Below are 25705 nucleotides of genomic sequence, written 5' to 3'. Positions count from 1 at the left end.
TACTCTACCTGAAATGAATTATCAAAAAATCATGCTATAATAAAATATGTCAATAGACCATGGGAATTCAAAATTAGGCAACTTAATGATATGACAGAAACATTTTTTTTTCCCCCAAAAAGTAAGAGTAGAACTGTGAACCTCAAGTCAGTGTTTACAGAATTGAGAGTCACTGTAGAAAGCAATATGGAGTAGTGGCTATGAAGATGGGCTTAGAAGTCAGACTGCCTGGGTTTAAATCCAAACTCTACCACTTATTGTGTGACTTCAGGCTGGTTACTTAATTTCTCTGAGGCTCAACTCCCTGGACTATAAAGTAAATATAATAATAAACAAAAAACCAAACAAGTTGCTGTCGAGTCAATTCAGATTCACAGTGACCCTATAGGACAGAGAAGAACTGCTCCATAGGACTTCCCAGGAGCAGCTGGTAGATTCGAACTGCCAAAACTTTTGGTTAGCAGCTATAGCTCTTAACCACTGCACCACCAGGGCTCCAAATATAATAATAGTATCTACCTTACACAGTTGCAGAAATGATGACATATGAAATACACAGAACAATGTCTAACACACAGAGTGCAATCAATAGATGTTAGTTTTGTTTTCTTACTGCAAAGAACATCCACAAAAATGGATTCACTGTTAGAGAACATGGCAATTGGAAGGGGCTACTCCCATATGTCTTTGCAGGCAACAGCTAAATGGGTGATTCCAAACAATACATATTTAATACTGACTAGTATATAGGTATCAGCTTTAAGTAAGAACTTCTCTTGAGCTTCTTACATACCGAGTGAGTACGGAGTGCTGCGATGGTTTTTGAAAGTGCCATTTCCCATAGTTCATCGATGTAGGCTCTATTTACTAAGCCTTGGGTTGTATGTAAAATGTGATCTTCAACCACAAAAAATCTGAGATAGAGGAAAAAAGAAAGCACGTCTGTCAGAAATTACAGAGTCTGACTACTATCTCCAGGGTCTGATAAACGTTAAGAGCTACCAACAAATTCAAAGTTTAAAAAGTTGTCAATTTTTTCTTAAAGAAAGCTGTTTGCTATCACAAACAATATCAGACTTCTTGCACTTAGAATTATGTCCCTGCTCATGATATCTTCTTAAACTGAAGTTATACATTTCTATTAAATGTTACCCATATTATCTAACAATTTAAAAGGACAAAAATATTTATAGGTAAAGATGGCTAATTTCAGTATATTAAAAATACTCAGCTCAGCAATACATTCAACAAATTAATAGATTTTAAAGAGACAATGAAAGCTAAAGTATGCATTTTTAATAATGCAACACATAAAATATCAAAATAATTCCCTTCAAAAGGACTCATCCATGTGTTGAAAAGTACTTTACAGGAGTTTAAAAAAAAAAAAAAAAAGCTAACTTATTTTTAAATATTCCACTGTGGCTATCTTCAGCTATTTTGCATAAGTGTTCATGTTAATTAAAATAACTCTTTAAATAAAGGATTTTATTATATATTTTAACCAAAATTATCAATTACATTGAAATAACCTAAATCTGAAAGAAAAGAAAGTAACTTGAAGGAATAATCCAACTTAATTTCCTTTCTTTTAACTACAAAGTAATTATTTTACCCCGAGAAAAAGCTGCTTATATTTGGGAACTACAACCCCATACTAGAATATACTCTAGACCAGAATGGCAAATTACAGCCCATGGGACAAATCTGGCCCATGTTTTTGTAAATAACGTTTTACTAGAATACATCCATGATCATTCACTTAGGTATTATCTGTGGCTGCTTTGGTGCAACAACAACATAGTTGAATAGTTGCAACAGAGGCTGTTTGGTCCCCAAAGCCTAAAACATTTACTATCTGACCCTTTATAAAAAAATTTTTGCCAACTTTTGCAGATTGTCTGGTTCCCTCTTATCAAGAAAGGGAAAAAAAAACAAGTATTATAAGATTACAACTCAACATTTTTCTCCCTTTATTCACAAAAAGTATTAGCCAATAATATATTGTTAAAGCCAATAGAAAGTTTATTTGAAATCCTCAGAAAATAAAAAATAAATCTTATCATTTTAAGGATTTAAAAAAGAAAAAGAATTTCCCAAGAAAAATTCGATTTAATTTTCCAAGTGTCACAAATCTACCTAATGAAAGTAAATACATTTATATATATATATATACACACACACATATATATATACCTACCCTACAATTTGATTGAAATACTTCCTGTAGCCATCTAAAGTTTCATGCTGCAACAAAGCAAAGAAAAAAAAAGTTATTATTTCTGTTTTGTTACATTAAGACAAAGTTAAAACCAGTTACTTAATTCTTAAGGCTCTGTCCCCTAGACTATAAGGTTCATATAATACTACCTATTTTCATGGTTGTAATGAGGATGAAATGAGACAATACAGATCCAGTACTTAGAACAACATATGACACATAGTAATCAACAGATGTTAGCTGATATTTTCTAGCAAGTCACATCCACCAAAACTGGTCTCAGTTTAACAGTAAAACAAACAAACAAACAAACAGAACATGCGCAAAATAATAAAAAGATGTCAGTATATCCTTGGGCAAAAGGGCTTGAGAAAAATGGAAGTGGTAATCCTACCATGTTGGATGGAGGCTGGAGCACCAAACGAGCTTGTTTTCGCCTCTGTTTTCTGTAGTAGTTCTCAAATGTTTCCCGGGCACCCTGTAAAAGAAACAAAAGAAAATGGATTGACATAATTGGACCAATTACTCTATTATTTCAAAAGAAAATAGAAGCTCCCAGATCTGGAATTGTGGCAGCTCTGCAATTCTCAAAATCTGGTATTTTAACAGAAAAAAATAACAGTAACGATCACTACATATAGAACCTTACTTACAAACCCAGTAGGGGTGGATACATAAGATCCTTACGAGGAAACTACCAGAACTCAATTACCAGCACACCAAAGCTAGCTTCTGAATCAATTATTAAAAAGTCACAAGAATGAAGGCAAACTAATCTTCTTATAGGTTATAATAACGGTTGAGAAAATGTTCCTTAAAAAATAAATCTCATAGAACACTCCAGGAAAAAAATGTCCAGAATTAAACCCAGCCTTAAAAGTGAATCATGAACAAAGAGCCAAAGGAAGGCAGGAAAAAGGCCGGAATTGAGAACAATACACCAGATAGAATATAATCTAGCACAGAATTATCACCAAAAAAGAAGGAACAGAGCACTGGAAATTCTTGGTACAGTTTTTCACTTTTCACGTAGGGTTTCTGGGCTTAAACTATATTATGAAATTCTACTATTAACCCAAGGCTTTTGTAAATAAGCAAGAGTATGAATGGAGAGGCAGCATAACATGGTGGTTAATAACTAGATGACTACATTCAAATCATGGCATAACTGAGCACAAGTAACTTAAGCTCTCTGATATGTAATTTTCTCTCAAGTAGAGTAGAGATATCAACCTTATAAGGTTATAAAGATTTAGAAAAGTTATAAAGCCTTCAAATAGTGTCTGATAAATTATAACCACTATATAAGTACTTATTTAAAAAATGAAAGTGAGAACCTTTCTTAAAGTATAAACTTCAACCAATACCTAGTTCAGTTTCCTTCACCTTTCCAAAAGTTTGAAGAACTTTATTCAGCATGACTTCATTAGATCCCTAAATTGGACTTAAATTGGGAAAGCTAATGTAAGGTACTAAAATCACATGAACACACTGGTGCAGCTCAGGAGTTGCCAAACACTTTCTGTAAAGGCCAGGATAATAAACGTTTTAGGCTTGGCGGGATATATAATCTCTGTTGCAATGACTCAACTCTGCTGTTGTAGCACAAACATAGTCATAGAAAATAAATAAACAAATGAGCATGGCTATGTTCCAATAAAGGAGCCCTGGTGGTGCAGTGGTTAAAGCGTTTGGCTGCTAACCGAAAGGTCGGTGGTTTGAACCCACCAGCCACTCTGTAGGAGAAAGACGTGGCAGTCGGCTTCCATAAAGATTTACAGCCTTGGAAACCCTATGGGCATTTCTGCTCTGTCCTATAGGGTCACTATGAGTTGGAATCAACTTGACAACGGTGGGTTTGGTGTTTTGGTTTGGTGTTCCAATAAAACCTCATTTTACTAAAAATAAAATACTGAAATTGGAATTTCATATAATTTTCATCTGTTACGATATATTCTTCTTTTTATTTTTTTTCCAACCATTAGGAAATGTAAAACCATTTTTAGTTCACAGGCCATGAAGAAATAAGCAGCAGACTGGATTTGGCCTGTGTGCCATCGTTTGTTGAACCCTGGTGTAGCTTAAAAACAAAGGTTTTAAAATACTAAACTGATTATAACCGGACACACTTCGGTTTTTCTGCCTATGAAATGAAATCAAACATTAAGACAGCTATCTCAAGGCTTTTTGAGTCCGTAAGTAAATGAGGTAGCAAAGGATACTATTTAAGACGTAAGAATGGGAAGTGCTCATTGGCTTGTTATTCTCCAGTTATCACCATTTCACAGCATAGTGTGGTATTATTACATATCAACTACATTCTGTAAACACTGAAAGGTTTTTCATTTTAAGGTTAACAGCCCTACAGGATGTCTATTCTTCTATGTGATGTCACATACTCAACATGCTTTGGAGCCAAGATAAACTTAAAACCTGAGAAATGAGGAGAAGCCTTCTCTCTAATTAGATAATAATACAATAATTATTTGTTACAAATGATAGAAAATATGTAAGATGAAATTCTATGAAGAAAACAAATTGTGAACCTCTACTTAATTCTAAACTGGATATATTTTGCCTTTTAAATATTCCTTAAATAGAATAAAAACAAAAGAAAAGATCATTTCATCCAATAGGTCTGACTTCCTCATTCACAAAAGTGGACTGAATTTTCCCTTGTAGCTGCTGAATAAATTTATTTTTGGTTATTCCACTCCCTCTGGCAATTGTGTCAACTAAATGGTTAAAAGTGGAATTTGAGACTTAAATGTATGATCAGTACAGTAATTAGTGAAGTGCTTGTCTTTTCACAAATAGGTTATTAGACAAACTATGGAAATTTGCCACCTCAGCTCTACGCTCCTCAAATCACAAACATTAAAAAAAAACCTCAAAACCTGTTGATGGTACTAGCAAAGAGATACAAAACAATATGCAGGCAAGTGAAAGGATTTTGTTTTGTTCTTTCATTTTATCTCCTTTAGTATCAAAAATGACTTACAGCCATACATCAACCAGGAACTGCCAGAAGTTCAAAGATGTTCACCTGGGTTTTACTGACCATGTGAAGGTATTTGACTGCATGGATCATAACAAATTATGGATAACGTTATGAAGAATGGAAATTCCAGGACACTTTATAATGCTCATGTGGAACCTGTGCATGGATCAAGAGGCAGTCCTTTGAGTGGAATAAGAGGATTTAAAATTGGAAAGGTGTGCGGCATGGTTTTATTCTTTCACCTTACTTATTCAATCGTATGCTGAGCAATTAAAGATCTCTCTAAAGTGCTGAAAATCAAAGATGTCACTTTGAGAAGTAAAGTGCACCTGACCCAAGTCATGGTATTTTCCATCAGCTCATACAGAATACTGAGTATACCATGGACTGCCAGAAGAACGAACAACTCTGTTTTGGAAGAAGTACAGCCACAATGCTTCTTAGAAGTGAGGATGACGAGACTTTGTCTCATGTACTTTGGCCATGTTATCAGGAGGGATCAGTCCCTAGAGAAGGACATCATGCTTGGTAAAGTAGAGGGTCGGTGAAAAAGAGGAGACCCTCAATGAGATGGATTGACACAGTAGCTGCAACAATGAGCTCAAACAGCAATAATTGTAAGGATGGCGCAGGACCCAGCAGTGTTTCGTTCTGTTGTATTTGTGATCGTTATGAGTGCTAACCGACTTGACGACACCTAACAACAACAACATGTTGAACAAATAATCCAAGAAGCCGGGCTATATAAAGAAAGTGGCATCAGGATTGGAGGAAGACTCATTAACAACTTGCGATATGCAGATAACACAACCTTGCTTGCTGAAAATGAAGACAACTTGAAGCACTTAGTGATGAAGGTCAAAGACTACAGCTCCAAAGACTACACCTGAACTTGAAGAAAACAAAAATCCTCACAATTGGTCCAATAAATAACATCGTGATGAATGGAGAAAAAACTGAAGTTGTCAAGTACGATTTCATTTTACTTGGATCAACAATCAACACCCATGGCAGCAGCAGTCAAGAACTCAAGCAACATATCGCATTGGGCAAATCTGCTGCAAAAGAATTCTTTAAAGTGTTAAAAAGGAAAGATGTCACTTTGAGAACAAAAGTGTGCCTGACCCAAGCCATGGTCTTTCAATCACCTCGTATGCATGTAAAAGCTGGACAATGAAAAAGGGAAGAAAGAAGAATTGTTGCTTTCGAATTGTGGCATTGGTGAAGAATACTGAATATACCATGGACTTCCAGAAGAATGAACAAATCAGTCTTAGAAGAAATACAACCAAAATGTTCCTTAAAAGCAACGATGGTGAGACTTTGACTCACTTACTTTGAACACGTCATAAGGAAAGACCAATTGCTACTAAACAACATCACGTTTGATAAAGTAGAGGGCCAAAGAAAACAAGGGAAATCCTCAAGGAGATGGCCTGACAACAATGGACTCAAATATACCAATAATTATGAAGATGGTTACACATAAGGTCACAATAAGTAGAAGGTGAATTGATGGCAACTAACAACAACAACAGTATTATACTAATCCAAATGCTTTGTGATCATTAATTAATCCACACAATATCACAGAAAAACAAGTCACTTACTATACAGTAAGTGCTTACCACCAAGAAAGGTTCCTGTCCTCATTAAATTTATAGTTTACAGTGGAAGACTGACAACTAAAGAAGCAATTATATTAAAATGAACTACAGAATCCTATGGATTGGAGTGTCATGTGTGTCTGTGTGTGCATAAGTGTGTACAGTGGGTGGGGAGAGTGTCAGAGAAAGCTTCCTGACAAAAAATGTCATTTATACTCATAAATGAAGAATGAGTCAGAAGAACAGTCAGGTAGAGAAATGGCCAGAATGTTCCTAGTAAAGACAAAGAGGTTCAAAGAAAAAAGGTTGAAAGAAGTCTTCCATGGCTGGAACTTCAGGGTGTAACAGAGATGGTGACAAGAGATGAGGCTGGAAGACTTTGTTAATTATGTTATTTGGATTTCAACTCTAGTGAGAATAAGAAGCCAGCCTGAAGAGTTTTAGACATTTGGTAGTTGTAATGCACACAGCTGACTGAAGGAAAGAAAAATTAGATGCAAAAGCTCAGTCATAAATGTCGTTAGCCATTAAAAACCCAAAAACACTGCCATCGACATGATTCGGACTTATAGAGATCCTATAAGACAGAGTAAAATTGCCCCATAGGGTTTTCAAGTCTGTAATCTTTACAAAAGCAGACTACCACATCTTTCTCCTGTGGAGTGACTGGTGGGTTCGAACTGTTGACCTTTCAGTTAGCAGCTGAGCACTTAACCATCATGCCAGCAGGGCTCCTCATTAGCCATTAAAAATTAAACCAAACCCGCTGCCATTGAGCAGATTCCGACTCACAGCAACCCTACAGGGCAGAGCAGAACTGCCCTATGGTGTTTCCAAGGAGTGGCTGGAGGATTTAAACTGACGACTTTTTGGTTAGCAGCCGAGCTCTTTACCACTGGGCCACCAGGGCTCCATTAGCCATTACGGAAATGCAAATAAAAACCACAGTGAGATACCACCTAACCTCCATTAGAATGGCAATGATCAAAAAAAAACTGAACACAACAGGTGTTGGTGAGGATGTGGAGAAATTGCTGGTGGGCGTACAAAATGGTAAAGCCACTTCAGAAAACAGGTTAGCAGTTTCCCATAAAGCTGAACAAAGAACTACCATATGACCCAGAAATCCCAATCCTAAATATAAACCCAAAAGAAGTGAAAGCAGGAACGAAAAAAGAAACCTGTACACCAATCTATCTGTTGCAGCACTTTTCACAACAGCCAAAAGGTGAAAACAGACTAAACGTCCATCAACAGATGAACAGATAAACAAAATATGGTATACATACAGTGGAATATTACTTAGCCATAAATAGAAATGAAGTCCTGATACATGCCACAACTTAAACCTTGAAATATGCTGAGCAAAACAGGTCAGTTGAAAGAAGACAAATATTGTATGATGTCACTGATATGAATTAGGCAAATATATTTAGAAACCAAAGATAGTAAGTGTTGGGGGTTAGGAGAAGATTTTTGCTTGAGGGTATTGAGTTTATATTGTTGTTGTTAGGTGCCATCAAGTCTGTTCCAACTCATAGTGACCCTATGTACAACAGAACAAAACACTGCCTGGTCCTGCGCCATCGCCACAATTGTTATGCCCGAGCTCATGGTTGCAGCCACTGTGTCAATCTACCTAGTTAAGGGTCTTCCTCTCCTTTGCTGACCCTCTACTTTATCAAGAATGATGTCCTTCTCCAGGGACTGATCTGTCCTAATAACATATCCAAAGTATGTGAGACGAAGTCTCACCATCCTTGCATCTAAGGAGCACTTTGGCTGTACTTCTTCCAAGACAGATTTGTTTGTTCTTTTGGCAGTCCATGGTATATTGAATATTCTTTGCCAACGCTATAATTCAAAGGCATTAATTCTTCTTCGATCTTCCTTATTCATTGTCCAGTTTTTGCGTCCGTATGAGGTGATTAAAAACATCATGGCTTGGGTCAGGCACACCCTCATCTTCAAGGTGACATCTTTTGCTTTGTAACACTTTAAAGAGGTCTTTCACAGCAGATTTGTTCAATGCAAGACATTTGATTTCTTGACTGCTGCTTCCACAAGTGTTGACTGTGGATCCAAGTAAAATGAAATCCTTGGCAATTTCAATCTTCTCTCCATTTATTATGATGTTGCTTATTGGTCCAGTTGTGAGGAATTTTGTTTTCTTTATGTTGAGGTGTAATGCATACTCAAGGCTGTGGTCTTTGATCTTCATCAGTAAGTGCTTCAAGTCCTCTTCACTTTCAGCAAGCAAGGTTGTGTCATCTGCATAACACAGGTTGTTAATGAATCTTCCTCCAATCCTGATGCCACTTTCTTCTTCACAGAGTCTAGCTTCTCTGATTATTTGCTCAGCATACGACTTAATAAGTATGGTGAAAGGATACAACCCTGACGCACACCTTTCCTGACTTTAAATCATGCAGCATTCCCTTGTTCTGTTCAAACGACTGCCTCTTGATCTATCTACCGGTTCCTCATGAGCACAATTAAGTGTTCTGGGATTCACAATCTTCACAATGTTATCCATAATTTGTTATGATCCACATAGTCGAATGCCTTTGCATAGTCAATAAAACACAGATAAACATCTTTCTGGTATTATCTGCTTTCAGCCAGGATCCATCTGACATCAACAATGATATCCCTGGTTCCATATCCTCTTCGGAATCCAGCTTGAAATTCTGGCAGTTCCCTGTCAATGTACTGCTGCAGCCACTTTTGAATGATCTTCAGCAAAAATTTACTTGCATATGATATTGTTCGATAATTCTCGTATTTGGTTGGCAACTTTTTTGGAATAGGCATAAATATGGATGTCTTCCCGTTGGTTGGCCAGGTAGCTGTCTTCTAAACTTCTTGGCATAAGTGAGTGAGCACCTCTAGCACCGCATCTGTCAATTCCTGGAGGCTTGTGCCTTCAGTGCAGCTTGGACCTCTTTCTTCAGTACCATCGGTTCCTGATCACATGATACCTCCTGAAATGAATGAATTTCGACCAATTCTTTTTGGTACAGTGACTCTTCGTATTTCTTCCATCTTCTTTTGATGCTTGCTACGTCATTTAATATTTCCCCCCACAGAATCCTCCAATATTGGAACTCGAGGCTTGAATTTTTTTCTTCAGTTCTTTCAGCTTAAGAAACACCAAGCGTGTTCTTCCCTTTTGGTTTTCTAACTCCAGGTCTTTGCATATGTTATTATAATACTTTACTTTGTTTTCTGAAGCCACCCCTTGAAATCTTCTGCTCAGCTCTTTTACTTCATCATTTCTTCCATTTGCTTTAGCTACTCGACATTCAAGAGCAAGTTTCAGAGTCTCTTCTGACATCCATTTTGACCTTTTCTTTCTTTCCTGTCTTTTTAATGATCTCTTGATTTCTTCATGTATCATGTTCTTGATGTCATTCCAAAACTCATCTCGTCTTTGGTCATTTGTGCTCAACACGTCAAATCTATTCTTCAGATGGTCACTAAATTCAGGTGGGATATAGTCAAGGTAGTACTTTGGCTCTCATGGACTTGTTCTAATTTCCTTCAGCTTCAACTTGAACTTGCATATGAGCAATTGATGGTCTGTTCAGCAGTTGGCACCTGGCCTTGTTCTGACTGATGATATTGAGCTTTTCCCTCATCTCTTTCCACAGAGGTAGTTGATTTGATTCCTGTATATTCCATCCGGCAAGGTCTATGTGTATAGTCACCGTTTATGCTGTTGAAAAAAAAAAAGTATTTAAAGAAGCAGTTGTTGGTCTTGCAAAATTCTGTCATGCAATCTCTGGATCATTTCTATCACCAAGGCCATATTTTCCAACTACTGATCCTTCTTCTTTGTTTCCTACTTTTGCATTCCAATTACCAGTACTATTAATGCATCCTGACTGCACGTTCGATCAACTTCATATTGCAGAAATTGTTAAAAATCTTCAGTTTCTTTATCTTTGGCCTTAGTGGTTGGTGCATAACTTTGAATAATAGTCATATTAACTGGTCTTCCTTGCAGGCGTATGGATATTATCCTTCACTGACAGCACTGTACTTTAGGATAGATCTTGAAATGTTCTTTTTGATGATGAATGCAACACCATTCCTTTTCAAGTTGTCATTCCCGGCGTAGTAGACCATAAGATTGATTCAGAATGGCCGATACCAGTCCATTTCAGCTCACTAATGCCTAGGATGTCAATGTTTATCCATTCCATTTCATTTCTGACAACTTCCAATTTACCTAAATTCATACTTCATACATTCCACATTGCAATTATTAATGGATGTTTGCAGTTGTTTCTTCTCATTTTGAGTTGTGCCACATCAGCAAATGAAGGTCCCGAAAACTTGACTCTGTCCACGTCATTAAGGTCGACTCTACTTTGAGGAGGCAGCTTTTCCCCAGTAATGCCTTCCAACCTGAGAGGAAAGCACTATATCCATCAATGTTCCACTGCTATTCATAAGGTTTGCACTGGCTAATTTCTTTCAGAAGTAGACCACCAAGTCCTTCTTCTTAGACTGTCTTAGTCTGGAAGCTCAGCTGAAAACTGCCCACCATGGGTGACCCTGCTGGTATTTGAATACCAGTGCATAGCTTCCAGCATCACAGCAAAATGCAATCCCCCACAGTACAATAAACTGATAGACACATATGGACAAGAAAAGATCTACAAACAGAAAAAAAGCATCCTTTGATGGTTACGAGGGTGGGGAGCGAGGAGGAGAGGAAATCACGAACTAAATAGACAAATGTCAATTTTGGTGAAGGGAAGACAACACAAAATATAGGGGAAGTCAGCACAACTGGACCAAAGCAAAAGCATAGAAGTCTCCTAGACACATCCAAACACTCTGAGGGGCCGAGTAGCTGGGGCTGGGGACGATAGTCTCAGGGGATATCTAGGTCAATTGGTATAATACAGTTCATAAAGAAAATGTTCTACATCACACTTTGGTGAGTAGCATCTGGGCTGCTTGAGAGCAGCCATCTAAGACACATCTTTAGGTCTGATCACACCCGAAGCAAAGGAGAATGAAGAAAACTAAAGATAAAAGGAAAATATTAGCCCAAAGTACTAAAGGACTACATGAATCAGGAATTCCACCAGCCTGAGACCAGAAGAACTAGATGGTACCCAGCTATCACCAATTACTGCTCTGACAGGGATCACAACAGAAAGTCCCAGGCAGAGCAGGAGAAAAAATGTAGAACAGAATTCAAATCCATGAAAAAAGACCAGACTACTGGTCTGACAGAGACTGGAGGAAACCCCGAAACTATGGCCCTTGGACACTCTGCTAACCCAGAACTAAAACCATTCCTAAAGCCCACTTTTCAGACAAAGACTAGACAGGTCTATAAAACAAAAAATAACACACGTGAGGAACGTGCTTCTTAGTTCAATCAAACATACAAGACCAAATGGGCAGCTCCTGTCCAAAAGCAGGATGAAAATGCAGGAAGACACAAGAACTGGACAAATGGACACAGGGACCCTGGGGTAGAAAGGGGGAGTGTGCTGTTACATTGTGGGGATTGCAACCAGAGTCACAAAACAATATATGGATAAATTTTTCAATGAGAAATTAACTTGAGCTGTAAACTTTCACCTAAAGCACAATTAAAATTTTAAAAAAAGAACTAAGATTTCTCTATATATTATACATGAAAATCATGATGATTCAATAAATTTTCTATGAAAAAACCCTTTAAAATTTATCTATTCTTAAAAAAAATTATTTTTCATTCCTATAGAAAATCATTTTTAGAATCATGTTTCCCCTTAATTTTTAGTATGCTGTTTCCTCTTGCTTGTTATTCAGTACACTTTCTTAGAGCTCATATTTTGTTTTACATTGTTTTGGGTTTTTTTTCCCCCAAATAGTCTTTTAAGAACAAGAAGAGCTCTTTCTGGACCAACATTTTCTTCCAGACTTGGTCTGTGGTTTGCCTTTAGCCCACTAGCCATTCATCTGGCAACAGATCTAATACCCTTACAAGAGCAGCAGTTCATAGCAGGCTTATGTGTCCAGGTCAAGGCTGCGTCAAAGCAATTCACAAACTGATTCCAGTGTCTAGCAAGCAATTGATTTACTAAGTTCTTATGAAATATGGTTGAACATTCTCCTACCACAGAGTTTCACTCTCTGAACTTCTTAAAGTGAATACAAACCAGAACAATATAGGTTGTTCCTATCTCTGCCCCTAGTATATCTCTATTATTTTTCAGTATTCTCCAGTGCTGTGACACCGCCCCAACAGTACTCCATCACTCACTCTGGAGGCCTTAAAAAGGAGAATCCATGCAGTACAGGGATGGCCAACCAATGTATTCATCAGTTCAAGGTTGTATTTTCAAGACAGAAGGCAGAGAATGAAAAACTGATAACGTCGACTTTCAAGGCCTGCTCTCTTTATGGCAGCAAAACACACATCACTCACCAACTAGATTTCTCAATCCATTCAATCAGTCCTAGAGTTAGAGAGTATTCTACTAAATGCAGACAAAATATCATTATCTGCCTTAGTTGTCAATGGTGGTGTACATTTTCAGCTTTTTATGCATCTAAAGTATTGTAGTAAAAGCTAAGAAAGGCTCAGAAGCCAAAGAAGGCTTTGTTCAACATTTTCTACATAAATATGTACATCCTATCTAAAATTTAACCTAAATATTAAAGACTATACATTACTATAAAGAAGAATTCCCCACAATGAATTTATTATTCACTTGTAGGACAACTACATCAGAAGAGCTAAATAATCACAAGAAATATTCTATTTTTGATTAACGTGAAAACAAGAGAAAGAAATATTTTCCAGGCTCTTTTAACCTCTCCTTCAATTTCTAATTCACAGCAATACTAAAAGTCACGGGGTGCTTTATTTATTAAATTCATATTTAGTTTAAATATTTAGTGTCATATCAAACTCTATGATAAACTTGGAGAAAAGCACTAATGGTCAAATGTTCCAAAAGCAATTGCCAATTCCCTAAGTCTAATCATTAATCCTAGCACTGTTTGACCACGAAATAACTCACTTTCCCTCAGTCTATGCTAAAAATATTTAATTTTTTTTTAACTTTTTGCTTTCAGCTGTATTTTCATTACTATTTCTTTTTAAATTATTATCAATTACAAAAGTAAAATATGTGACTTGTAGAAAAATCAGACATACTGATTAGGCAAAGAGAGAAAATAAAGCCACTCATGATCCCATCACCCAGCAATAACTACTGTTTACTTTTTGGTTTACCCACTTACAGACTTTTTCCTATGCTAAATAGATAATTCACATACATACATGCATACAAATACACATAAGGAAAGAGAATTACATTGTACCTATCTTTTTTACTCTCCATCATCAACAATTTAGTATAATTCCCTTTCTACTCTGTAACACTGTTCCGACTCCTTTTCTTCAAACACATACTATAAACTTCAAACACACCATACAAATGCTGGGACCAACATGGTCTTTGAATAAAAGGTTAAAAATAAAAACACAAGTGACAACTTTGAATTCTTCTTTATATATTTAGACACTTCTCTGGATATAAGCACGGGAAACATACACATTATTACCGCTTAATGTGAGCAAATGAATAAGGTTTTTTTTTCCCCTCTCTCTATAAAAATGATAAAACTTACTGCTAACAGAATTTAAAGGCAAATTTGAGCTGCTATAGGCTACAATATGCCCCAGCAATCAAATAAATCTGGATCCTAGTCTTGGAGAAAAAAGAAAAGGCCAGATGAAAGATCTCTCCATGAATTTTGTTTTCTTCATAGAAGATAACAATGTACACCATGTACACAAGTACCCTGAACATTTCATAAATTACTCAGCCCCATGTCTCAAAACATTAACGGCATCTACATGCCTAGTTTTGCAGAGGAAAAAAAAATTTTACCCTAGGACAATACTTCGTCATATAGACAATATGACGACACAGAAAAGAGGGACGGACCTTCTATCTGCTTCATTAAATATTTACCATGCCATCATTTGACTAAACAATGCTTTATCTACTGGGTCTTTGCTGGCAGAGTTTGATATGGGGTCCACTGGAGAACAGGCTGAGTCCTTCCCATCCATCACAATAACAGAAAACGAACCCTTGGTTTGAGAAGCAGCTAAGGACAACTACACAAAGAACAGAGGAGAGGAATGGAAGGAGGGAAGCACACACCATTGTTCTTCCAGCTTTGCCTACAGGAAGCAATATTTCCATTTGGTCTTGGGCACAGCCTGTAATTTCACCACTCTAGCTGCAGCTGGAATTCTCTTTTAACTGTCCCAGCATCCAAGTGAAGACACGTTTATTCAGAGTTTTTGAAAAAGAAAAACAAAACTGAAAGAGCCATTTTAATTTGCTTCCATGTGAAAAGGGGAGCACTTTTCATAGGGCCTCATAATGACGTTCAGCGGGATATTACACTTCACCATATGGCTAATTTGCACAGCAGGTCCAAAGTAGGATTTTCTTTCATTAGAACTACCCTAAAGATCAGACTACAGACACATGTGTAAAGAACAAACCTAAGATGCCCCCTACTGCTTAAATCTAGAAATATTCCAGTCCTAGATGTAAAAGCCTACTCACAGAGTTCTCATGGCAAGGTCATTCAAGAGTCACAAAGGTATGTGTCACAGCTCCATTTACCAATATAAGGGCTTAAATCGAAAAATCTTTAAAATTCAAGCACTGTCAAGCACAACACAGTCAAGGAAAAAAACTATGTATAGGGAAAGGATACCTGCTCTGGTAGATAATTTGTTATATAAAAATCATAACTTGCCAAGTGCCCTAATTCTTAATACCACTCAATTAGCCTACAAAGTAAATCTACATAAACTTCTGACCCTTTTTGAAGAGAGCAGAGGCAGTCTGACGTTTTAACAGTGCCCTGTTTATTTTTAAGATGGCCCTTATAACCTATGTTTGTCTTGGCATTTCCTCCCTCTGCCATATCCCAAGCCTGAACTATAGAAGAGCATCACCTCCGGGGACTGACAGAGTCTGCAGGATTTAAAAAAAGAAAAAGAAAGAAATCCTATGTCTAATGATTATGGAGTAGTTGAGTCTGTGCTTTTGAAGAAAGTAAACAGTATGATTAACAATCTTGGCCTTTGTAATTAGCTTCCCCCTTCCAAGACAGAGTGTTAATTTATTAAATATTTTAACAAAGAGTCTTTTATTATCAGTTTCAGTTTGGCTGGCTCCTTTTATAGCATTACCAATTACAACCAATAAAGCTTTAATTGATGACTACTTTTTATAACCTTTGACCCAAGATGATAAACAGTTGTACCTTAGAAGCAAAAGGGTAAACCTCAAAGGGAATGGTGTCTTAATCATGCTTAGCAAAGCAAACTGCTTACAATTACAATCTACCTACCTGGCTAGAACAAAAACCCAGACTTCCCCTATGATTAAGGTAATTGATCAGGGAAAGATTTTAATTTCAATTTTAAGATAAGTGTCCTTTTTGTTAGGGAAACCCTAACCTGAATAAGCTATGTATAACTGTGCATTTTTAATGCGCTAATTATTCAAAGAATATGATTCAATTTGCTGACAATTAGCTAGAAAATTCTAATATGTGACATAGATTTTAATTTAAAGTAATTGAAAGTTATTTTACTATTTTTAAAAAGTACTATGATTTAAATTATCTCTCTCCAATTTCAACTTTTTATTCAGTTACCCCTACAATATAAGGGATTAGGAAGGATATGTGAGCAAAGAAGTAAATCAAATTGCTTGCCCAACAATGCAGCACTAAAAATTCTCAGAGAATTGAGCATCTACGCATAATAAACAAGCAGAGTCACTTCTTTAATTCGAGTGAACACAATGGGGCTTTTCTGCATTTTCTCCAAAGAACTATTCCCAAAGTTGGTAGTTATCCAAAGTTACTATTCAAATGCCCAATTTCACACTTTTTCAATTTAAGGAACGTCTCTTCTGTTCTAACTCACGCCTATCAATCGTCTAAACTGCTTATGTAATTCACAATTTGAAAGTTTACAATTTCTCAAACATATCTCGTAATCTGTGTTTCATGTGGCCAAAATGATTCAAAATTATTAACAATTACTCTTGTTGTTAGCTGCCATCAAGTCAATTCCAACTCATGGTGACCCCATGTGTACAGACAGAACGGCTTCATAGGGTTTTCAAGGCTGTGACCTTTCTGAAGCAGACTGCCAGGCCTATCTTCCAAGGTGCCTCCGGGTGGGTTCAAACTGCTAACCTTTAGACTAGTAGTTGAGCTCATAACCATCTGCGCTACCCAGAGACTCCTAACAACTACTAAAGAGCTAATAGGAGAATGTGGCATTTAAAAATGTAAATAAAAATAACAGCACCATGTTAAACAATTGTTACAATCAGTTCATGGAGACAGAGGAAATGAGAAATTGTTAATAGTCCTCACAGTGGAAAGTATGGGGTTAAACAGAAGGTACATTTTACACAAAAAGAATTAGGCACATAGCCTCTAAGTGACTTCCCATGTATACAAAGAAAGTCATTGCGAGAAAAAGCACAAAATCAGAGGCTCAATTAAAGCACTTAAAGAGATATACGGGTTATTCTTATATATAAAAGCACATAACAGCTATTGTACCAATGACACACGGCTGATCTCAGCATTTCAAAACCAAATTTGTCACAAACAAAAAACACCATAACCCTTTGTATAGTTAAGTGAGGACTGGGATAACTTTGTAAAAATAAATCTATGCTTTTTTCATTGTTAATAGATGTTGTACTGAAATAGACAAATTTAGAATATAAGGATAAAGAAATCTGTCATACAGAATGTCAGATGTTTGGAAAAATAGGCAGAATATCTAAAGACAAAGGAGTGCAGAAATATTGCATCTATACTAAGTAAAAAGGGTAAGGATACAGGTTAAGAAACTAAGTTTTATTATGCAAGAACTATAGATACACATGCAGTTTATAACAAATAGTAGATCCTGAGTGGCTTTTACCAAGTTTCCTCAACGGTGACATCTTAGAAAATTATAGTACCATATCACAACCAGGATATTGAAATTGATAGTCAAGATGCACAACATTTCCAAAACAACAAAAAATCCCTCAAGTTGTCCTTTCATAGTCACACCAACTTCCTTCCCATATCTACCCACTATTTAACCCCTGGCAACCACTAATCTGTTCTCCACTTCTGTAATTTTGTCATTTCAAGAATGTTACATAAATGGAATTGTACAGTATGTAGCCTTTTGGGATTGGTTTATTTCATGCAACATAATTCACCCAGGTTGTTATGCATATTGCTGACTAGTATTCCACGGAATGATTGTGCTACAGTTTGTTTAACCATTCACCTATTGAAGAACATTTGGATTGTTTCTAGTTTTTGAATATTATAAATAAAGCTGCTATAGACATTCCTGTATAGATTTATGTGTGAATTAAGTTTTCATTTCTCTGGAATAAATGCCCACAAGTGCAATCGCAGGTCATTTGGTAGTTGCATGTTTAATTTTTTTAAAAAGCACCAAACTGTTTTCCAGAGTAATTACACTATTTTGTATTCCCACCGGCATCTTTGCTAGAATTTGGTGTTGTCACTATTTCTTACTTATTCTGATAGGCATGTAGTGATAGCTCATTGTGGTTTTAACTTGCATTTTCCTAATGGTAATGATGTTGAACATCTTTTTATTGCTTGTTTGCCTTCTGTATATTCTTCTCAGGGAATTATTTCTTCATGTCTTTTTCCACTTTCTAATTACAGTGTTATCTTTTTTCTGTTGAGTCTTGAGAATTCTTCATATATTCTAGATTACTACTTCTTTTCAAATATGTAGTTTTCATATATTTTCTCCCACTCTGCAAGCTTGTCTTTTCATTCTCTTAAGAGGTCTTTTGCAGAGCAAAATTGTTTAATTTTGATACTGTCCAATTTATTTGTTTATTTTTCTTTTATGGATCATGTTTTGGGAGACAAGTCTAAGAACTCTCTGCCTAAGCCTAGATCCTGAGGATTTTCTCCCATTTTTTTCTAAAAGTTTTATAATTTTGCATTATACATTTAAGTCTGTGATCCCTTTTTAGTTCATTTTTTGTGTAAATGTGAGAATTAGGTGGAAGTTTGTTTTTTATTTTTTTATTTTTTTTTGGTCTATGGATGTCCAATTATTTCAGCACCATTTGTTGAATTGCTTATTGCTTTTGCAATTCTGTCAAATATTTCTGCTTTTGCAATTTTGTCAAATATTTCTTCAAGTCTATTTATAGGTTCTCTAGTCTGTTCCACTGATCTACGTATATACTCTTGAAATTGTGTAGTTTTATTTCTCCCATTTTATTCTTCTTTATCAAATTGTTTAAGCTATCCTAGTTCCTTTGTCTTCCCATACAAATCTGAGAACAATGTTCTCATATCTACAAAAATCTTGCTGGGATTTTAACAGGAATTTCATTAAATCTCTACATCAACTTGGGAAAAATGGACCTATGAGTTGGAATTGACTCGACAGCAATGGGTTTACTATCTTGAGTCTTCTAATTGATGAACAAAGTATGTCTCTCCATTTATTTACATCTTCATGGATTTCTTTCATCAGCATTTTACAGTTTTCAGCCTACAAATCCTGTATATGTTTTGTTAAATTAACACCTAAGTATTTTTCTTTTTCTTTTTTTTTTTTTTTAGCATTTGTTAATAGTATTGTACTTCTAAATTTTGGTGTCTACATGCTCATTGCCAGTATATGGAAATATAATCGATTTTTGTATGTTTATCTTATATCCGGCCACCTTGTTTATTAGTATTAGGAGGTTTTACCTGGATTTTTTTGAATTGTCAACATAGACAATCATGGTATTTTCAAATAGGGACAGTTATATTTCTTCCTGTCCAATCTGTATGTCCTTTATTTCCTTTTCTTGCCTTACTGCGCTGGCTAGAACTTTCAACACTATGCTGAATAAGAGTGGTGAGAGTATATATCCTTGCTTTGTTCCCAATGTGAGGGGAAAAACATTCAGTCCTTCACTCTTAAGTATAATGTTAGATGTAGACTTTTGCAGATGCTCTTTATTAAGTTGCAAAGTTTTTTTTGTTTGTTTGTTTTTTAAATCATGAATGGGCACTTTTATTAGTCAGGATTCTCCAGAAAAACAGAACCAGCAGGAGAAAGGCAAGAGACAGAGAGAGGGAGGAAAAATTTATTTAACGGACTTTAAGGAATTGGCTCATGTGATTGTGGTGGCTGGCAAGTTTAAAATTCTTAGGGCAGGCGGCAAACTGGAAACTCAGGAAAGAGTGGATGCTGCAGTCTTCAGTCTGAAAATCACAGGGCTGACGGCAGGATAGAACAACTCAGTCAAGATTTCTATGTTTGAGTCTTGAGGCAGAATTCCTGCTCCGGGAAATCTGCTTTTGCTCCTAAGGCTTTCGACCGATTGGATGAAGCTGACTCACGTTATCAAGGGTCATCTCCTTTACTTATAGTTGACTGATCGTAAATGTTAATCACATATACACAATACCTTCATAGCAACATCTAGATTAGTGTTTGACCAAATAACTGAGCACCATAGCCTATCCAAGTTGATACATAAAGTTAACCATCAGTGTTGAAGTTTGTCAAATGCTTTTTCTGCACCAACTGATACAATCATATGATTTTTCTTCTTTAGCCTATTAATGTGGTGGATTATACTGATTGATTTCTAAATACTAAACCAGCCTTATAGCTCTGGAATAAATTCTACTTGGTCATGCTTTCTCTTTATATATTACTGAATTCTCTTTGATAATATTTTGTTAAGAAATTTTACATCTATACTCACAAGAGATATTTGTATGCAGTTTTGTTTTATTTTGTTTTTGTACTGTCTTTGTCTGGTTTTAGTATCAGGGTACTATTAGTTTCATAAAATGAAATGGAAAGTGTTCCCTCCTCTTCTATTCTCAGGAAGAGAATATGTAAAATTGGTATTAATTCTTTTACGAACCTTCGGTACAATTCTACTGTGAAACTACTTGGTCCTGAAGATTTGGGGAGGAAGGGTTTAATTATTAATTCACTTTCCTTCATAAAAAAACAAAAACCAAACCCGCTGCCGTCGAGTTGATTCCGACTTATAGTAACCCTATAGGACACAGTAGAATTGCCCCATAAGGCTTCCAAGGAGGTCCGGGTAGATTCGAACTGCTGACCTTATGGTTAGCAGCTGCAGCTCTTAACCACTATCCCACCAGGGTTTCCATTTCCTTTATAGTTATAGAGATATTCAAATTACTGATTTCATATTTGGTGACTTGTGGTAATTTGTATTTTTCAAGGAATTGGTCCATGTCTTCTAAGTTGTCAAATTTATGTGTGTAGACTTGTTCACAGAAAAATCAAAATCAAATCCACTGTCATCGAGTCAATTCTGACTCACAGCAACCCTACAGGACAGAGGAGAACTGCCCCATAGGGTTTCCAAGGAGCAGCTGGTAGATTCAAACTGCCGACCTTTTGGTTAGCTGCCAAGCTATTCTGCTATCTGCAGAAGCTGTAGTGGTATCCCTGTCATACCCTGTTTCATTCCTGATACCAGTAATTTGTTTCTTCTTTCTTTTTTTTCTTTATCAGTATTGATAGAGGTTTGTCTGTTTTATCAATCTTTTCAAAGAACCAGTTCTTTATTTTACTCATTTTCTCCATTGTTTTCTTGTTGCTAATTTCATTGGTTTCTGCTCTTCTCATTATCATTATCTCCTTCCATCTGCTTGCTTTGGATTTTGCTCTTCTTTTTCTAGGTTCTTGAGTTGGCAGCTTACATTGTTGGTTTGAGACTTTACCTCTTTTCTAATGTATGTATTTAGTTATAAATTTCATCCCCAGTACCACTTTAGCCGTGTCCCACATATTTTGATATGCTGTATTTTCATTCAGTTCAATGTATTTTTTATTTCCTTTGAGGCATCCTCTTTGACCCAGACATTATACAGAGTATGATAATTTAGTTTCAAAGTGTTTGAAGAATTTCCTGTTATCTTTCTCTTACTTATTTCTAGTCTAATTCTATTGAGATCTATATATGATTTCAAAATTTATTGAGGTCTGTCCTATGGTCCAGGATACATTCTAATTTGGTGCTTATTTCATAGATGCTTAAAAAGAATGTGTATTCTGCTGCTTTTCTTAAAATGTTCTAAAAATGTCAATTAGATCCTATTGGTTGATGGTGTTGTTGAGTTCATCTATATCCTTGCTGACTTCCTGTTCTATCAATGGCTGAGAGAGTGATTCTGAAGTCTCCAACTATAAGTGTGGATTTGTCGTTTCTCCTTTCAGTTCTCGCATCACATATTTTGCAGCTCTGTTGTTTGGTGCATACTCGTCTAGGACTGTATCTTCTTAATGGATTTACTCTTTTATCATTATATAATGTACCTGTCTCTAGGAATTTTCTTTTCTCTGAAGTCTATTTTATCTGATATAAATACAGACTCTTCCTGTTTCTGCTTGTCCAATATTTGCATGATACATCTTTTACCATCATTTTATTTTCAATCTGCCTATATTGTTATATTTGAAGTGTTTTCTTGTGGACAGCGTATACTTGGGTCATGTTTTCTAATTTACTCTGCCAACATCTGTTTTTTAATTGCTGTATTTAGATCATTTATATTCAGAGTAATTATTGATATGTTATGGCTTATGTCTGCCATTTTACTTTTGTTTTATGTTTGTTCTTGTTGCTTTCCATTTATTTCCCTTTTCTTAATTTCTGATGGGTTATTTGAACATTATTTAAGATTCCATTTTTATTTATCTGTAGTGTTTTGACTGTATCACTTTGTATAGGATTTTTAGTGGTTGCTCTAGGTATTACCTTATATATATAAAACTTATAAACAGTCTACTGCTGTCATCATTTTATCAGTTTGAGGGAAGTGTAGAAAGACTTCTTTTTATGTCTTTATCCTCCTCCATTTATAATTTTCTTAAGTATTTTCTCTACGTACCTTTAGAGCCAAATCAGGAAATGTTGGCAAATCAAGCTATCATTTATAGAACACACCAGCAACTGCAGAATATACATTCTTTTCAAGTATACATTGAATATTTGTAAAATTATACTATATGCTAAACCATAAAGAAAATCTCCATAAATTTTGAAGTGTTGAAATCTATAGAGTATATCGTCTGACTCCAATGGAATTAATCTAGAAACCAAAAACAAAATGATAACTAGAATATTCCAGTCCTACATATTTTCCCAAGAGAAAAGAGACTATAGGTCCATAAAAAGACTACTTTCAAAATGTCATACAGCTTGATTCACTATAAGCCCCAAGCTGAAAACAACCCCAATATCCAAAAATGTTCATAAAATAATGTTCTACAATAAAAAAGAACTACTGATACATGCAACAACATGCATAAATCTCAAAAACATTATTTTGAGGGAAAAAAGGCAGTCACAAAAGAGAAAATACTATATGATTCCATTTATATTAAGTTCAAGAACAGGGAAAATCAATGTATGGTGATAGAAATCAGAAAAGTTTACTTTGTGGGGGTGGGGAGAAGGCTACTGACTCAAAAGTAGCAAGAGGAAACTTCCAGGGGGAAAAGGATGAATATGTTCTACTTCCTGATCTGGGCGGTACTTACACAAGTATATAAATATGTAAAAAACCATGGAGTTGTGCACTTAAGATCTGCACATTTTAATGTATGCAAATTATGTATTTAAAAAACCATGAGGAAAATGATAGGTTTGTTCACAAAGAAATTTTAACATTTCTATAAATCAAAGCAACAAAATTAAATAGCACCAACAAACTAAGAAAATAATCATGACACATAATTAGTCAAAAAAAGTTTTCATTTATCTTTATATATAAAATATAAGTATTCCAGCAAAATAATATGCAAAGGTATATTACTAAAATCAGGCAATTCATACCCACTCAAGAAAGGAAATACGAGTGGCCTCTAAATATCTGAAACAATGCCAACAACTAATAGTGATTTAAAATATGCAATTGAAATTCACAAGGAATTATTTTTTTGCCTATCAAGTTAAGAAAAGGAAAAAAAAAGAAAAAAACACCCAGTATTGGTGAGAACATGGTAAAATTGCACTCCCATATTCTTTTGCTAAGGAATGAAAATTGTTATTACAACTTTTCTGAGGGGTTAGGTATCAGAAAGCTTAAAATGTATGCCGTTTGATTGATTTTAATAATTTTACCTATAATGATAATTAGATCAGTAAGAAAAAAAAATGCTTAAAATCTGCACAGTTGAAAGAACTTAGGTTCAGACTGTAATACAGTGAAACCTGTGGCAGCCGGAACTCGATGGGACTACCTTGTTTCTAGCAGTTTCTCAACTGTTCCGCCTTTGACAGTGTCTTATCACTTTTCTATTGCTTGTTTTAGTGGAAAGTATTTGAGTTTTCCTTGTCTGACAGGTTACCGTCTTACACAGGTTCTGGCTTTCACAGTTTTTACTGTAGTATGTGTTAGACTCCTAGATCATCCCTAACTCTGTGATCTTTATCAATTTATTGAAGCTCTCTAAAACTCAATGTCCTCATCTGCCAGGTAGGGTTATTAATATATACTTGTCAAAGTTGTTACAAGGATTAAATAAAATAATGGATGCAAATCACATAATATGGTGCCTAGCTTGTATTAAGTACTCAATGAACAGTAGCCATTATCATTATCATATCATCATCATCAAATCCAACAACAGCGCGTGACTAAGTAAACCCATACCGTGGAAACGAAAACAATAATGTTGGGTCCATATTTACGGACATGAACAGGTATTTGTGACATGGTATCTGTTAAGGTGAGAAAAAAGCAAATTAGAAACAAATGCACGTAGTATAATTAAATTTTTGAAAAAAATAGATCAACACGTGTCCAGAGAATAACGACTGCAAGAATGAAGACCAAAATTGAGGAGGAACTGCAATTTCTGTTTTCTTCATATTTTCCTAATTTTTTTCTATTGTACTTTAGATGAAGGTTTACAGAACAGGTAGTTTCTCATTAAACAGTTAGCACACATATTGTTTTATGACATTGGTTAACAACCTCACAACATGTCAACACTCTCCCTTCTTGACCTTGGGTTCCCTATTACCAGCTTTGCTGTCCCCGGGCCGTTATGACCCATTAGTCTGTTTTTGTTTTATGGGCCTGTCTAATCCTTGGCTGAAGGGTGAACCTCGGGAGTGACTTCATTACTGAGCTAAAAGGGTGGGTGTCCAGGGGCCATAATCTCGGGTTTCTCCAGTCTCTGTTACACCAGTAAGTCTGGTCTTTTTTTGTGAGTTAGAATTTTATTCTACATTTTTCTCCAGCTCTGTCTGGGACCCTCTGTTCTGATCCCTGTCAGAGCAGTCAGTGGTGGTAGCCGGGCACCATCTTGTTGTACTGGACTCAGTCTGGTGCAGGCCGTGGGAGTTGTGGTCCATTAGTCCTTTGGACTAATCTTTCCCTTATATCTTGTTTTCTTCATTCTCCCTTGCTCCCGAAGGGGTGAGACCAGTGGAGTATCTTAGATGGCTGCTCACAGGTTTTTCAGACCCCAGACGCTACTCAGCAAGGTAGAATGTAGAACATTTTCTTTATAAACTATGTTATGACAATTGAGCTAGATGTTCCCCAACACCATGGTCCCCTCAGCCCTCAGCCCAGCAATTTGGTCTCTTAGGAAGTTTGGATGTGTCTATGGAGCTTCCAAGACCTTTCTTCGTACAAGCTGTGCTGGCTTCCCCAGTATTGTGTACTGTCTTACCCTTCACCAAAGTTACCACTTACCTACTGTCTATTCAGTATTTCCCCCCCCCCACCCCTCCCATCCCT

At 36.0% G+C, this 25705-nt stretch overlaps 1 protein-coding gene across 5 annotated transcripts in view; it reads right to left on the bottom strand.

Moving 5' to 3' along the window:
* The window catches only part of EXOC6B (exocyst complex component 6B), a 738950-nt gene that overhangs the window by 350771 nt on the left and 362474 nt on the right, over nt 1-25705 (bottom strand). For all 5 annotated transcript variants that reach the window (XM_023732748.1, XM_004369208.2, XM_023732740.1 and 2 more), the window contains 3 exons: nt 2616-2699; nt 2201-2247; nt 794-914 (listed from right to left, as the gene is read on the bottom strand). In XM_023732748.1, the coding sequence (XP_023588516.1) occupies nt 794-914; nt 2201-2247; nt 2616-2699 (252 nt within the window). The remainder of the gene's footprint in view (nt 1-793; nt 915-2200; nt 2248-2615; nt 2700-25705) is intronic.

The sequence above is a fragment of the Trichechus manatus genome, unplaced genomic scaffold (assembly GCF_000243295.1).
Source record: "Trichechus manatus latirostris isolate Lorelei unplaced genomic scaffold, TriManLat1.0 scaffold00004, whole genome shotgun sequence".
Lineage (NCBI taxonomy): Eukaryota > Metazoa > Chordata > Mammalia > Sirenia > Trichechidae > Trichechus > Trichechus manatus.
This window is presented reverse-complemented; position numbering and strand designations above follow the sequence as displayed.